The sequence below is a fragment of the Maylandia zebra genome, linkage group LG8 (assembly GCF_041146795.1).
Source record: "Maylandia zebra isolate NMK-2024a linkage group LG8, Mzebra_GT3a, whole genome shotgun sequence".
Taxonomy (NCBI): Eukaryota; Metazoa; Chordata; class Actinopteri; order Cichliformes; family Cichlidae; genus Maylandia; species Maylandia zebra.
In genome coordinates this window covers 8522919-8537888 of record NC_135174.1, presented here as the reverse complement: position 1 = coordinate 8537888, position 14970 = coordinate 8522919, and the positions used below count along the sequence as shown (strand labels likewise).

At 40.4% G+C, this 14970-nt stretch overlaps 1 protein-coding gene across 10 annotated transcripts in view; it reads right to left on the bottom strand.

The window, feature by feature from the left end:
• Positions 1-14970, bottom strand: part of cacna1g (calcium channel, voltage-dependent, T type, alpha 1G subunit) — a 207819-nt gene that overhangs the window by 60215 nt on the left and 132634 nt on the right. For all 10 annotated transcript variants that reach the window (XM_004557531.5, XM_023153368.3, XM_023153369.3 and 7 more), the window contains 3 exons: positions 13832-13955; positions 8402-8470; positions 5242-5426 (listed from right to left, as the gene is read on the bottom strand). In XM_004557531.5, the coding sequence (XP_004557588.3) occupies positions 5242-5426; positions 8402-8470; positions 13832-13955 (378 nt within the window). The remainder of the gene's footprint in view (positions 1-5241; positions 5427-8401; positions 8471-13831; positions 13956-14970) is intronic.

Genomic DNA, 14970 nt, shown 5'->3' with positions numbered 1-14970 from the left:
AGCAGCTGACAGCACGTGGGCACAGTCCTGATGACCATCTTTGAAGCAACCCATTTTAAAGGCAACGCTATGCAAGATCATAAGTAGTAATAGTTTTTTGTTGCACTATGGTACCCAACCACTGTTTTCTCTAGTGTCATTTCAGCCTAAGTAAGGACTCAGCAGTTACTTTGGCTGAAAGTTAAAATCTGATATTAAGAATCTTACCAGCCATTCATACATTTCTTGTGCTTATTCTGTTCTCCAAATATGTAATTTCAAGAAGTCACCTTGAAATCTCACATTAATCTGATGGCAAGTCAATGCACCGAAACTCTGTTCTTAAACTAACTAGACTAATTGCTCTGTGTTGTAAATGACAATAAAGTATCTATTGTATTCTATTCCATTCTCAGACAAATAACACTAAATTGTCCTGATACTGGGTCTTTCTGTGTTTCCAGACTTGTTTGTTGGAATATTCTGTGTGATTCATAATTTCATGGTTATATTTACGTTGTGTATAAAGTATGCTTCAGTTAGCCTTCAGTTCTTAGTCATCTTAGAGTTTTCAGTGCATCGTCTTCCCCTGTGTTTAGTCAGCCTTGTCTTCATGTTTGTTTATCTCTTGTCTCCATTGTTGCTGTCCCCGTATCTGTTTCTCTGTAGACTTTTTTTCAGTTTTTCTGTAATTATGTCCTCAGTCTCCCTCTGCTCGTGGTCACGTCGTCAGCTCATACTGTGTTTTTTTTTTAATTTTTCTGCGAGTTCCTTTTTTTTTAGTAGTTTACATGTTTTCTAGTTTCCGGTTCCTAGTACCTAATTTTGTTTTTTGTATTTCCTTTGAGCCTCTAGATTTGGCAATAAAACTGCTTTTTAGTTAATTATCTCTGTCTCCAATGGCTGCACCTGGGTCCTGCCCAACCTAAATAATCCAGCGTCTGCACTATGTAGCAGCTATCAGTGGTCCTGCATCTTATGCGATTTGTTTTTTATGCTTAAATAGAGAGGAAAAGTTAGCTAGTTAGCTTGTTTAGTAAACACGTGAGGGAGTATGATTTGACAACTAATGTTGATGTCCATACAACGTCCTGTTAATGTTTGAAATGATCTGTGCCAACACAGCTACAGGCATCACTGCTCTGCGTCTGCATCTTCCCAATGAGGCTGGATTAAGCTTTTAGCACTTCAGTATTAGTTTTAGTAGTAGCTAGCTTCAAGAAGCACAATTTTTTGCTGATAATTGTTTCGCTTCTGAAGTCAGTGTTGTCATCTTCCAAGCAACAGTTTTAAGTACAGAGTACACTATAATCAGACTATACCGTATAAACCAGAGCAGCAAACTTATAGCTTAATATAGCCTTTAAAGCTGCGCTCCTTCTTATGGATTAAAAGTTAATAACTTAAAAATGATTTTTGGTATTTCTTTCCTTTAATTCATCTGCAGCCTCAGCAGAGAAGAGAACCAAGCTCCACAGCTCAGCTCTTTCTTATTCTCTTCTTCTCTTCCTGTCTTTTCTCTCTCCTTTGCTTTCTGCCTCTCTTTGTATCGAGTCTAGATCTGCCCATCGTTCCCTGCCATTCTGCATCTCCGTCAAACTGGTGACATCATGCCTGAAGGAAATTGTTGCCCTTTGCTCCTAAAAATATTTCCCCCAGACTCAAAATGGGTCCAATTTCCTCTTGTAATTGTTTCATATTTTTTTCAAACTCAGCTGTCATCTGAGGATTAAATAAAGCAGGGCGTATAACAGGAAGACTTAAAGAGGATTCAGCGGCATTTAGAAACAGGTGAATCTCTTCAAGCATTTAGTTTGTCACAGTTGCACCAAATTTAATTAGGAAGCCACTCATTTGACAGCAAGCTTATACTTTTAATGTCACATTACCATTTCAGTAAGACAGCACCAGGGCTGAAGAAAGACTGATTTTTTTGCATTGAGGGATTTCATTAGTTACAAATTCATCCCACAGTGTGACTGCAAGCCCAAACATATATCCATAATGAATTATCCACAGGAAGATCACGGGCTTTCTAAAAGGGCACTCACAGTGATTCCCCTGCCAAAGCCAGTGCCAATGCAAATGCCAGTGTCAGCGCCAATGGCAATGTCAATGCAAAAGCCAATTCCCTGTTTAGATTCTTCTTTTTCCTTTTTTTTTTTTGCAGAGAATAATTATGGATCCATACCAAATTCCACTCGGTCCTTCATCTGCCCATGCTTCACTTCACCAACAAGATCAGTGCAATTCAGCTCAGTAGTTTTGCTGACAAGATTGCACTTTGCAAGAAGTTGCTTATGAATCCTCTAAGGTCTAAGGCAGGGGTGGGGAACTCCAGGCAACTTCATGACATGTTGAGCAGTAATTTTTGGCCATTTGAGGCCTGGAGTTCCCCCACCCCTTGTCTAAGCTGTCATTGGTGATAACTCATACAAACAGAAAAAAGCCAACACAAATATAAATGGAACACTTTTTAGTGCGTGTCAGTAAGAATGGTTACGTCCTTTGTCCCTGATCGAGTAGACTTGAGAGAACAATTTAATAAAAACAAAAGTTGCAAATTCTGGCTAGGATTGGCGTCATCGCCAATAATTTAGACCTCAGAGGGTTAATGAGATATCTATTTAAGCCTTTTTTTTAGCAGCATCCGTAACCGTTAAACAGAACATGCACAAACCAGTAACTAGTAAAGATTAGAAGTTAATTACTTGTTACAATAGTTTAAAAGGGACTATATTTATGCCTCAATTTCTCATTCAACCCACACAATCCTCAGTTTGCATTAAAACAGTCTTTGCTGTTGTAGAAGGTTTTACAGTGACTGATAACAGACACTTAACTGTTGTTATGTACTAGTAAACGCTGCTAACACAGATACGATGTGGACATTAGGTTAATCCAGTTTTGAGCATAGTTTCTTTTAAAAAGAACAGCATTGTAGCTACTAAACTACTGATGCCTACATGTAGGAACATGAAGAAAACACTACAAACAAACCCCAAACCAAGTAACTTCTGAAGGCTGGAATGTGACAGAAAAGTGATGAAAAAAACAGAACCTGGCCAACTAACTGGAAATTCACCCAGTTTAATTAAACCCAAACATTACAGAACGAAGTCAAAGACGAAAGTAGCGCTTTGAACGCAGGAGAGCAAAAGCAGTCTCGTCAAAACATTTCACTTTCATGTCAAAGGTGAAAGTTAAAAAAGCAAAAGGATGGGGGAAAGAGATCAGTGCTGTTCAGCGGGTAAATTTGGCAGGATGAAAATGAATATTTGATTTTTGTGCTCTTCCCGAGAATGGTGATAAATATTCCCTTCACGAGCTCCCCTTCACGAGATGAGACATCCAAGAGGCTGCATGTGTACAAGCACACACACACACACACACACACACACACACACACACACACACACACACACACACACACACACACACACACACACACAAAGAATGGATAAAACTCAAAGCAGTGCAAATATTTGGAAAATACAAAATCGATGTTCAAATCGGTAATTTCTGAATTATTTCCGCTCAAATAAACACAACTGTGAAATTGTGTGCATGCTGACATTAACATGAATAAAATGCTAAAATAAATGCATACACACATAGACACACACACTGACGCACTTGCATCTCCTTACTGAGACTGAGAGGAAGTTTGTTCCTACCTATTTATGACAACACTTGAAAACATATCGTTTTTACTACTGGAACTATTGAACCAAGGATTTGCAACACTTTTACGTTTGCTGTATTTAAGAGTCTTTCCTATATGTGTCTTTTAACATTGCTCACCAGCTACTGATTATTATTATTTTATACTGTCATGTGAAAAAGGAGGTTTTCGCAGACTTGTATAGAGTCCTGTGAAAAACTAAATACGCCCCATGATTCAAGAGCTTGTAGACCCTTTTTTTCACACTTTCCGCTCACATGATCAACAGGACCTCTAAATAGAAAAAAAACACTTGGAGTTTAACATATTGGACTCTCCACCTTTTGCTTGTAAAAGTGAAGAAGGTTCTAGGATCTAAGGAGCTTGGAAAGAAAAGTGTCTGGACTTCTTTCATTTTCTTGAAGACGTTTTACCTCTCATCCGAGAAGCTTCTTCAGTTCTAAGAGCAACTGGTTGAGATTATCAAAGCTTCTCAAACAGCCACTTCATAAACGCATGGCACAGCATAGAAGAGCCATCTCAACGGGACAATCTGCTGTCCATCTGCATCTAAAGGACAAAGGTCACTCTTTCAAAGATGCCAACGTTCACATTTTGGACAGAGAAGACAGATGGTTTGAAAGAGGAGTGGAAAAGCCATCTATGTCCACTGTGAACAATCATCTTTGAACAGAGGTGGTGGCTTATGACACCAACTGTCTGCCATCTGTAATCCAGTTTTGAGATCCCTTCCCAGACGCCTTAACACCCACATCCTGGACCATCTGACCTCAGTAAATCACATGATAGGGTGGGGCTAGGTTTCACAATGAACTCACCCAAAACCTTGGCTGATTGTGACCTACACAGCTTGGCTTGTGTGATTAGGTTGAGGATCAATAGGGGGTCCATGACCCTCTTGACGACACTCCCATAGGGCTTTAAATCTGGGACTCTCCACCAGTTGCTCTTAGAAGCTTCTCAGATGAGCGGTGAAACTTAAAGAAGTCCAGATGCCTTTCTTTCCAAACTCTTTAGACTACGATGAGCTGGATGACTAAAAACCTTCACAGACAAGTTTCTTGGATAAACATCAAACCTAAAGTTCAGTTTCCTTCTTTTTCTCAACCTCTCAAGAGTACCATGACCACACAGAAACTCATTATCTCCATTAAAGTAAGTCTGAGTTGTTGTTAGTCAAAATAACACAAAGTTGGTGTCAACAGTCCTGACAACCACAGATAAACAACTGCATATTGTCTGTGGTTGTTCACGTTCTCAACTATAAGGCATTTACCACAACTGCTTGCTCCAGAAGTACAGTACTGCATACCAGCTTGCTGTGAAGCTCAGATGAAAAAAATGTGCTAATGCATCAAAAGCACCCATATCCATTTTACAGCAGGCCAGGAATATCAGCAAATACGTATATTGATAAGAAGTATTAAGCGCCTTGAGGCGACTTTTGTTGTGATTTGGCGCTATATAAATAAAATTGAATTGAATTGATAAGAAGTATTGGTGTCAATGCTGTTATCAATAAAATGCTAACAACAACCATCCCCAGGGGAAGTTATCTATGACGTTCAGTCACTTACCGTAGCGGTCTCAGAGTTCTCAGCAGCCTCAGCACTCTGAGCATGCCCAGGATCTTGGTTTCGGATTGGGAAATGAGAGACACCAGGATGTCAATAACAGAAATCATGACGAGCATCCCGTCCAGAACGTTCCAGCTGCTCCTCAGGTATGCCTTGTCCCCGAAAAAAAAGCCCATAGACACGATCTGGACAGCAAAGAAGACAACAGTATGTTATTATAAAGCAGAAAGCACTGAGTTTAGACTGCCGAGTGCCAGTTTGGTTTGGATATTAGTTCAAATGAATTATTCACCATGAATATAAGTGGCTGACAAATGATACACGAATCAGTAATTTAATATCTATTTTTGTCACTGTGGCTGCAATTTGTTTATCAAGCCAGTGTTCTATTTATTAGGAGTCGGTGCTTAATGTCCCATACGCCCAGCTTATTGACTTAGTGAAGTGACTGTTTGTGTGGCAGTGATGATCATAAAAGCTGCAAGCGCTCCAAACTTCATGTCTATTTCCATAGGTTTCACTCATCACGTATTCTGCTGATGAAGCGATATGCATTCCAGAACATTATTCCCTGAGATCAAACTTATTAAATTAGGCCAAGACAACAGTTTTTGCATCATGCAGTTTCACAATACTCCAACTGAAAAGATGAGAGGCGATAAGATCGTTTGTATAAGTCGATACTAATCAATATAGCGGACAATTAATTAAAAAAGGCTGCTACAGAGGCCTTTGTTTTTGATTTGGACTTGACAAGGCCATTGCGACACTTGACTCTCTTCTTTTTCAGCTGTTCTCTTGTACATTTTCAGCTGTTATATGATAAAGTTTGGGAAGCTCATCTTGTAACCGGAAGGTTGCCAGTTCGATCCCCAGGTCTGTCTGTCTTGGTTGTTGTGTCCTTGGGCAAGACACTTCACCTACCGCCTACTGGTGTTGGCCAGAGGGGCCGATGGCGCGATACGGCAGCCTCGCTTCTGTCAGTCTGCCCCAGGGCAGCTGTGCCTACAACTGTAGCTGCCTCCACCAGTGTGTGAATGTGAGAGTGAATGAATAGTGGAATTGTAAAGCGCTTTGAGGGTCTCGAAAAGCGCTACATAAATGCAATCCATTATTATTATTATTGTTATTATAAGCTTTCGTTCTCAAACACATGGCCTCGCATTTGACCCAAGAATACTTTGGCAGTCCTAGGAGTTTATGGTCGACTCAATGGCTGCAAGGTGTTGATGTCCTGTTGCTGCGAATCAAGCCCAAATCATCACCCTCCACCTCCGTGCTTTAGAGCTGAAGCATTTGTGCCAATATTTGATTTTTGCTATATATTATGGCCAAACATTTCCACTTTGGACTTATCTGTTCAAAACACATTGCTCTAGAAATCTTTTGGTTTGTTCAGCTGCAGTTTTCCTCAGCTGTGCTGCCATAGTCTTTTTAGAGTGAAAAGGCTTTCATCTAATAACCCTTCTAAACAAGCCATAATTTTTCAGTCTTCCATGAACTTTTAACATTTAACTGAAGCATGTAGTGACTTTTTAGTTTTTAGGGTTTTTTTTCAGTTTCTCTGAGCATTGCACAACCTTGATATGAATTTACTGGGACATCTACCCCAGGAAGATTAGCAGCTGACTCAAATGGTTTCCCCTTGTGAATAATGTTTCTCACGGTAGAATAATGGACTTGTTTGTAAATTGCCTTATAACCCTTTCAAACAGACAGACCACACAGACCTAAGTCCTCCAGATGTGCAAACTGCCAAACAATGTGCAAACTTCTGGTTTTATGGAGGTGCTCACACTTGCTGATGATCAATTAGTCAAGACCATTTGACTACGTGTCAGTTAGTCTGCCACTTACTTAATTCTGGCTGCTACTTACCCCCTGAATTCCTATGGAAACAGTTACACAGCACTTACTTACTCACACAATGCTTCATTTTCATTAAATAAATAAATGTACAGTAGATGAATATATAATATATAATATTTAAATACAGTCACTGAAAAAGTATAGATGAAAAATTCAGTTGCATTTCATGTAACTGCTAACAGCTCAGTCACCTGAGGGCAACATGGGACATCAACTACACACTAAACATCTGTCAGAAGTCAACAGGCGTAAAAATACAATGTGTAATATTTAACAATGCAATCTATTTTTAATATGAAAGGCTTCCACTCCGTGTTCAGCTGCTTTTAAAAAATTAAATAAAATAAAAACTCCCTCCGAAATGGGGCAATAGACTTATTATAGTATTATAATTGAAACACGAGATAAAAGAGTAGACGCATAGTTGTTTCATTTTTTAAATGCTAAAATCTTTCATGCTAACCATTCGCCACTGTTACATTTTTGCATCACACACAGATTCCCTGAGCATTAGATGATAAAACCAGTGCTCTGTGTGTGCGTATTTGTGTGCCACCCCAACGTTTGTGAGTCGCCGGGACCGAAAATAGAGAAAGAGGCTTTGAATGAGTGACACCGATGAACTTTCCTCCCCTCTGCCTCCGCGAGCTCCTGCCCACGCTGCCATGGACCTCCATTCAAAGCTGGGCCATTTGAATACTGGCGAGACAATCCTCCTCTTAGCATTATGAAACTGCCCTCAGAAGGTGTGCATTCACTGTCTGTTCACCTCTCTCGTTCTCCCCCTCCCCTCCCTCCCCCTCATGCCCACTCTGTTTTCTTTTCTATTATGGAATCGTTCCACTACATGCAGGTATCAGGCAGACTGTTATCGCTACAGCTTTGGGTCTTGGAGGTTTTGGGAGTGCGCTTTGGGTTTCTTCCTCTCATGCAAAAATCTTTGTTTTGTTTGCAAACACCAGGGTGTCAAATCATTTTCGTTTAAACTTCAGAGCAAAGTTGAGCAAAGTCGCGCTCTCGATGCGAGGCAACCAGTGTTTTCACGGCACCAAAATAACCTGACCTACCAAATATTTTGAGGCACGAGAGCTGAAATCAACTAAGTGAATAAAAACAGGAGTCAGGGATAACTTCATGGGAGAATGAACAGCAGATATTTGAGTCTTTAAAAGGGTAAAAGTAAGTATGGAGTATGCAACATCCTCTCACACAGTGGCTAAAATGAGCAAAGCCTTTCACAAACTTTGCACTGGAGTTTAAAAGGTATTGTTGGCAATTCAGCGTGACTCACCTTTACAGTCATCTCAGTCACAAAGATTGCTGTGAAGATGTAGTTGGACACTGTCAGGAAAACCCGCTCCTGCCAAACAAAAGGGAAAAGGAAAGAAGAGAGTGAGAGAGAGGCTTCGTTGAGCGGAGGTAGTTCTCATGAAATGTTCTGAGCACCTTTTTTTTTTACTCAGTTTGTTGTTTGCTTCTAAGCTGACTAGTGTACAGCTGAATAATGCATGAGAGCTGCTTTCCACATACACTATCTGAAAACATGTTTGTGCAAACACCCCTATTGTACGCTCTCTAATGATAGCTGGCAGGCAATTATAACGTTTACTTTGTATTAAAACAACATGAAATATTGAAACAAGGGATCTGATTTGGTATTTATGCTCGCAACCTTATAAGAGCGGTAAAAAAATGTACTCAAATATCTCATAAATCCCCGAGGGGTAAAATTCAAGACAATAAATGAGATCAAATAAAAGAAAAAAAGGAATTTTTGTTTTTTAAAACAATGCAATGATAGAAAAACTCTTCAACTCCCTGAATAAACAGCACTGCACTGGGAACAAGTGGAATAATAACAACAGCACACTTTAAAAAATTGTTCTTTTAAATACAGTTGAATGCTGAAAGCACTGGTGCCTTTGAGGAGTAGCACAGGAATGGTTATTTCAGCTATTTTGTGTTGGTGTACATTACTGTGCAAAAGTTTCGAGTCATCATTCATTTCTTTATTATTCTGTTTCCAAGGAACCTGACTTTCTTCATTTCTTTTTTTAAAGAGTCTTGAATAGTAGTTCTCCAGGCTTTCTGAAGGTCTTTCACAGTTTTCTTTGGACATTGGCTGCTTTTTCACTCAGTTTTAGTCGGGTCCTTTTACCTCATTTTCAATAATGTTTTGTTTTATTGTGTTTGTTTGTCAAGCCACTTAAACTGACCTACGAATCATTCAATCACAAAGGTGGAATTTTGAGAATAAACTACTATCATGTTAAAAAAAAAAATTATTGGTTCTAAAAACACGTCATATATTACAAAAATAAGCTGTTTCTAGCGATTTCACTAGGAACAGTATTATACTGCAAAGCATATTTTCAGTATAATGTACATTATACTGCACACTGAGCTTTTAACTGCTGACAAATCACACTGTCAGCACTTCACTGTAAGTTAACTGTGAAATTTCTCACAGTGAAACACACACTGCTTGTGTTGAGAAACAACAATTAAAGGCTGAAATTGGCACTTCACCAATTAAACAAGCATGTTGCATCAGATGCTTTATTTTTTCATGAGAGAGTCATTTTCAAAAACAAGCACCATTAATTAGTTGTGTGTATGCACACAATTCAACACCATATCTCCATCTATACACAATCATATCATTGCGCTCCCATGCTCCCCTGTTGCCTGAAGCAGTATCTCTCAGTAGTTTAGTGTGTGCGCATGCAGGAGAGGATGGGAGCCTATTTACTGAGCTAAACAAGGACTGAGGAGAGAAAACAAGCACGAATAAGATCCTTTCACTGAGTGCTTGTTTACCCTGCATCCCCTCTGTCTGAGGAGACATGACCCTGTCCTGCCACTGAATGTACATGTGTGCGTGTGAGCGTGTGTGTGGGTTTAGGTGGCTCTCTTTCCCACGGCCTCCAACTACCATCACACATACTCAGTGGAACGCAAAGTTATGCACACACGTATAAACAGAGATGGCAGTCCTGTGGCGATTTTTCTGAAGTCTCTGAGAACGTCAGGCATGACATCACTGGGAATGCTGTCGTAGCGAGGGTTTATAAATTCCAGTCTTGACATTAGCCATTCCTGTTCTCTGTAAACAAGTGTTCATACCTCCATTCATTACAAAGCAACAGAAATTTTGATGTTAAATTTTAAAGTGTGCGTCACTAACTAAGCTGCAAAAAGTGCAATTTGTTCTCGGTCTAATGTTCAGTTCACTTTTATTTATATAAGATCAAATCAGAGCTACAGTCGCCTAAAGGCTCCTTGTATTGAAAGGTAAAAACCCAACAATAATACAGAGAAAATCCCCACAATCTCACAAACCTTATGAACATGCACTTGGCGACAGTGGGAAGGAAAAACTTCCTTTTAACAGGAAGAAACATTACATAATATATCTCACTTAGCCAAGCACCTTTTTAATGTCTTTTATCTAAGGGGTTTTCACAGTTGCTGTGTTTAGTTTGTTTAAATCAAACTCTGGTTCGTTTTTTCCTTTTGTTGTGGTTCGTTTGTGCAGATGTGAACACAGTAATCACGCTCGGGTGCAGACCAAAAATAACAAACTGGAGGCGGTGGTCACAGCACGTTTTCAAATTAACTCCATAGCAGCTCATTCATGGTGTAAACAGGTGACCAGACCCCGATCTGAACAAACTACCAGGTTCAGTTTACTAGTTTGTTTAAAAAGTCCCATAGCCACAGATACTGTGTGTTCTGGGATGCAGCAAGTTAGTATAAATTTCCTCTGTGTGAAAACAAACCAAATCACTGGAAAAAGTTAAAGTTTACAAACTCATCAACTGATTTGGGCCAGAGTAAACGAGCTACAGGTGTGAAAACGCCGTAACATTCACACACATTTACACTCCAATGAATACATCAGATGTGTCTGGCCAGATTGGCCAGATGTTTCTAGCCAAAAAGCGGACATAAAGCATAAAGTCGTCCACTATTCTGGACCACAGTATGTGAACTATAGGTGTTTAATGCCCTAAATACACATTTTTAAGAACCCTGTAGAAGAAGAAAGAGCCAACATTTTGTAACTTTTAGTAAAAAATGCAGGTTGCTGCCCACTGTAGATACCAGAAATACAATGGTAATAAATTTGGTGACTGCCAGAGGTGAATTAAATTAGCTAATAAAGCTTGTTTTTGTTAGATACTTTGACTGAGTTAATATTGGGCTACCTTTTAAGTGTTGCAGAGCGTTAATTGCCCTGATGCATTCTCTCAATCACTGAGAAAGGAAATCCCAGAAAGTTGATTCTGTTCATTAGGATTTAGCATTTTCAGTGGGAGAAAACATTTTGTTGTTCATTCAAGGGCCTTCTTCGGTCTGAAGAAGAGACAGCTAAATGTACAGGGTGGGCCATTTATATGGATACACCGTAATAACATGGGAATGGTTGGTGATATTAAAGTCTTGTTTGTGGCACATTAGTATATGTGAGGGGGCAAACTCCTCAAGATGGGTGGTGACCATGGTGGCCAAGAGGGTCATGTGACACATCAAACTTATTGGTAATGTCACAAGAAAAACAATGGTGTGCTTGGTTTCAACATCTGAAAGAATAAAGTTATGTTGAAACCAAGCACACCATTGTTTTTCTTGTGACATTACCAATAAGTTTGATGTGTCACATGACCCTCTTGGCCACCATGGTCACCACCCATCTTGAGGAGTTTGCCCCCTCACATATACTAATGTGCCACAAACAAGACTTTAATATCACCAACCATATAGCAAGCTAAATAAAGATATACAGGCAGGCTAAATATAGTGTACTAGCTGCAATACTGCAATTAACCAGTGTCATTTTAGCTAGCTAAATGGCAAACAAAAAGATGAGTCATCTTTCATTTCACTTGATCATATCATCAAAAAAGATGAGGCAATAAACTTTTGTCTATGTATATTCTCTGGGTCTATTTCTCTACATCTTGGATATATTTTTAGCCTAAGGCAGGACAGTGACAGGAATCCGGGCATCCTCAATAGGAGTAAAGCACCTCCCTGTTGCTTCTTAACCTTCATCTCCGGTGGTGGTGGTGCTGTTATTCGCAGTTCAACACCTGGAATCTTGTTTGCCTGACCACAAGTCTGGTCGCCCCAGGAATCAGACCCAGTTTGAAGTAATGCTAAAAGTACAACAACAGCAGCTGCTGTAAAAGTGCTGAAACACAATGTGGATCAATCTGCCTGTGCTGAGAAACAGCAACCAAAGGCAGAAACTGGCATTTCTCTTTGTGTCTAGCGGCACTTCTATTCTAAAGTGGTCTGGAGCGATGACGCGGCCCCTGAAAACTTCGATGGATCGTACATTATCCTGTTCACGCTGATATAATTCAGTTTAGAGCTTTAGACAGTGATGCATTGTCCCCTAGCTCAATTAGAAATAATAAATCATAATAGGTGCTATAATCATCCTCAATCATTTCCACTGAGCTACAGGACGACAGTATCCAGGCAACACACAGCACCAAACCAAAACAGTAATGGACCGCAAGCCAAATGCAATGCGAGTGACATAACTTCCAGGACAATAAGCTAATTATGTAGCGTGCATTCCACGCTAAAATGTTGTGACTGAGACGCTTTATCTCTGACATTTCTATTTAAAGTAAATTACATGTGTTGTCAAGTTGGCGCAGTGGGGTGATGTAGAGCAGGTACTTTCAAAGAGTAGCAGAGTGATAAAATATACATGTTTGGATGTTATAAGCCGATTCACAGTCGGCTTCATTAATTCAAAACAACCCGCAAAGACAAACAAATGGCATCATGCAATGACCACCCAGGCGAATGAGGTCTGTAGCAGTAAGCATCGCAGCTCGCAACTGTAATGACTGCTCATTCACTTGTTTGAGGCTGCTTTCTGCGTCATACATTTCCATCTCATTTCAATAACGACCTCTGGGTGCAGGCCGGACACGGCGGCCACGGCAGGAAGCTGGCGAAATATATGTGCATCTGAAAATACTGCTCTCTGATGTGAATCCTAGAGCGGCTGCTGCGCTGGATTTCGCAGACGTGAGAGGGGAGAAATCAATGCTTGTGTATGTGTGCGCGTTCCTTCTGCCTTGATGAGAACGGGCGGCCTGTGGAGGCAGCCTCCATTTGTTAAACATCTCCTTTCCTGGACATTAGCCACGTACACCAGCCCACGGATAATTGAATCAATTACAACAGTGCTGTCTCCTCCGTGTTTCAGTCGCAAAACAAGCAAAACGCCACGTTCCAGCGAGACTGAACTGCAATTAGGCCGATCCGCGGAACACCTCGCCCAGCGAAAGAAAAAAAAATAAAAAAAACCAAACAGTGATAATTATTGTGTTTATGCATGGAACTTCTGGGCCCGGTTCTGCTGTTATTGCTGGAAAGGACACAGAGTTAGGTGTGTGTTTGTGTTGCTGCAAGGCATCCTGCCAGTCCTCTGTTTGAAGGGAATGGCACATTAGCGAAAGAGGTGATGGTGTTGATGATGTAGTGCAGTAGGTACAGGGGTATAGCACACACTGCTGGCTTGCAGTCAAACAGGAGTGGTTCCCTGTTAACACTATGCTCCACTCCATTTCTCTGCACAGAGAAAACTACACACCTGATTCTTTCCAGGCGTTCGTGTTTGTCTGAGCAGAGGTTGGAATTCCCTTTTGTCTTCCTTTATCTACCTACCTACCTGACATGTTGTGACACTTACAGCGCTTTTGGAGTCGATTCGAGGCCTCTCCATGGCGATGGTGATGCAGTTGAGGAAGATAATGACCAGCACGATGTGGTCAAACATCTTGTGGGTGATGATCTTATTGCACAGGATCCGGAACCTTACAAATAAAAGGCAAAAAGCAAAGAATGGACATTTCTGTGAGAGAGGAAATAGGCTTGGCATATACAGAAAAACTGTCCTATGTTCCTTAACAGGACATTTCCTCCAATCCATCCACACTACAGCCACTGTCACATGACTGCCTTAAACACTACCTTAAGGCAGTGTCTGCTTCCTTTCTCCTCTAAGCCTGCAAACGAGCACAGTGCCCTCTGTCCACCACCAGTAGGTGAAGCATCTTGCCTAAGAACGCAACGACTGAGACTGTCCGAGCCGGGGCGCGAACCGGCAACCTTCCGATTACAAGACGAACTGCCAACTCTTGAGCCACAATGTGCACAGTGCTTCGGAGGTAGACAAACCCGCTATATCTAACTGTGGACACACGGCAATCAACATAAGGATAAGAACAATAATACATTTAAAAATAATAATAAATAATACAGTTTAAAAAATGTGTAAGCATTACAGAAATACTTGGACAAACGCAGCAACTTAAGCAGGCATGGCTGCTCTCTCAACTATATCAGCAACTGGAATTACAGCAACATCTGCAACTAACCAACCTGTACTGCATTTAGAGCCAAAGATAGAAACCAAACATAGCAGCTCACACTGCAGTCCCAAAAACTTAACCGGCTACTGCAACTGCAACAAAACCTGTACAAAAAAAACACCAAAATGTGGCAACGCCTTTAAATACTGAAGCAATTCAATTTACTTTATTACCTGCAACCAACAATACCTACTATGAAACTAACCACCAACTGGAATTACTGTAATAGAAATGCAATTTACAATTCCACCTGTGCAAGGAAAAAAAGTGTTAAAATTACAGCAACACCTTAAACCAAACACAAACATCTCATGGAAAAAAAATCATCCATTGCAACTACGGCAACAAAAGATGGCAATCCAAGAAACTTACCCAGCTATGGGAACTATGGCAAAACCTTTAACAGTATGTTGCAAATCCTGCAAATACAAATTCCATCAACAGTAAACCAACTGCA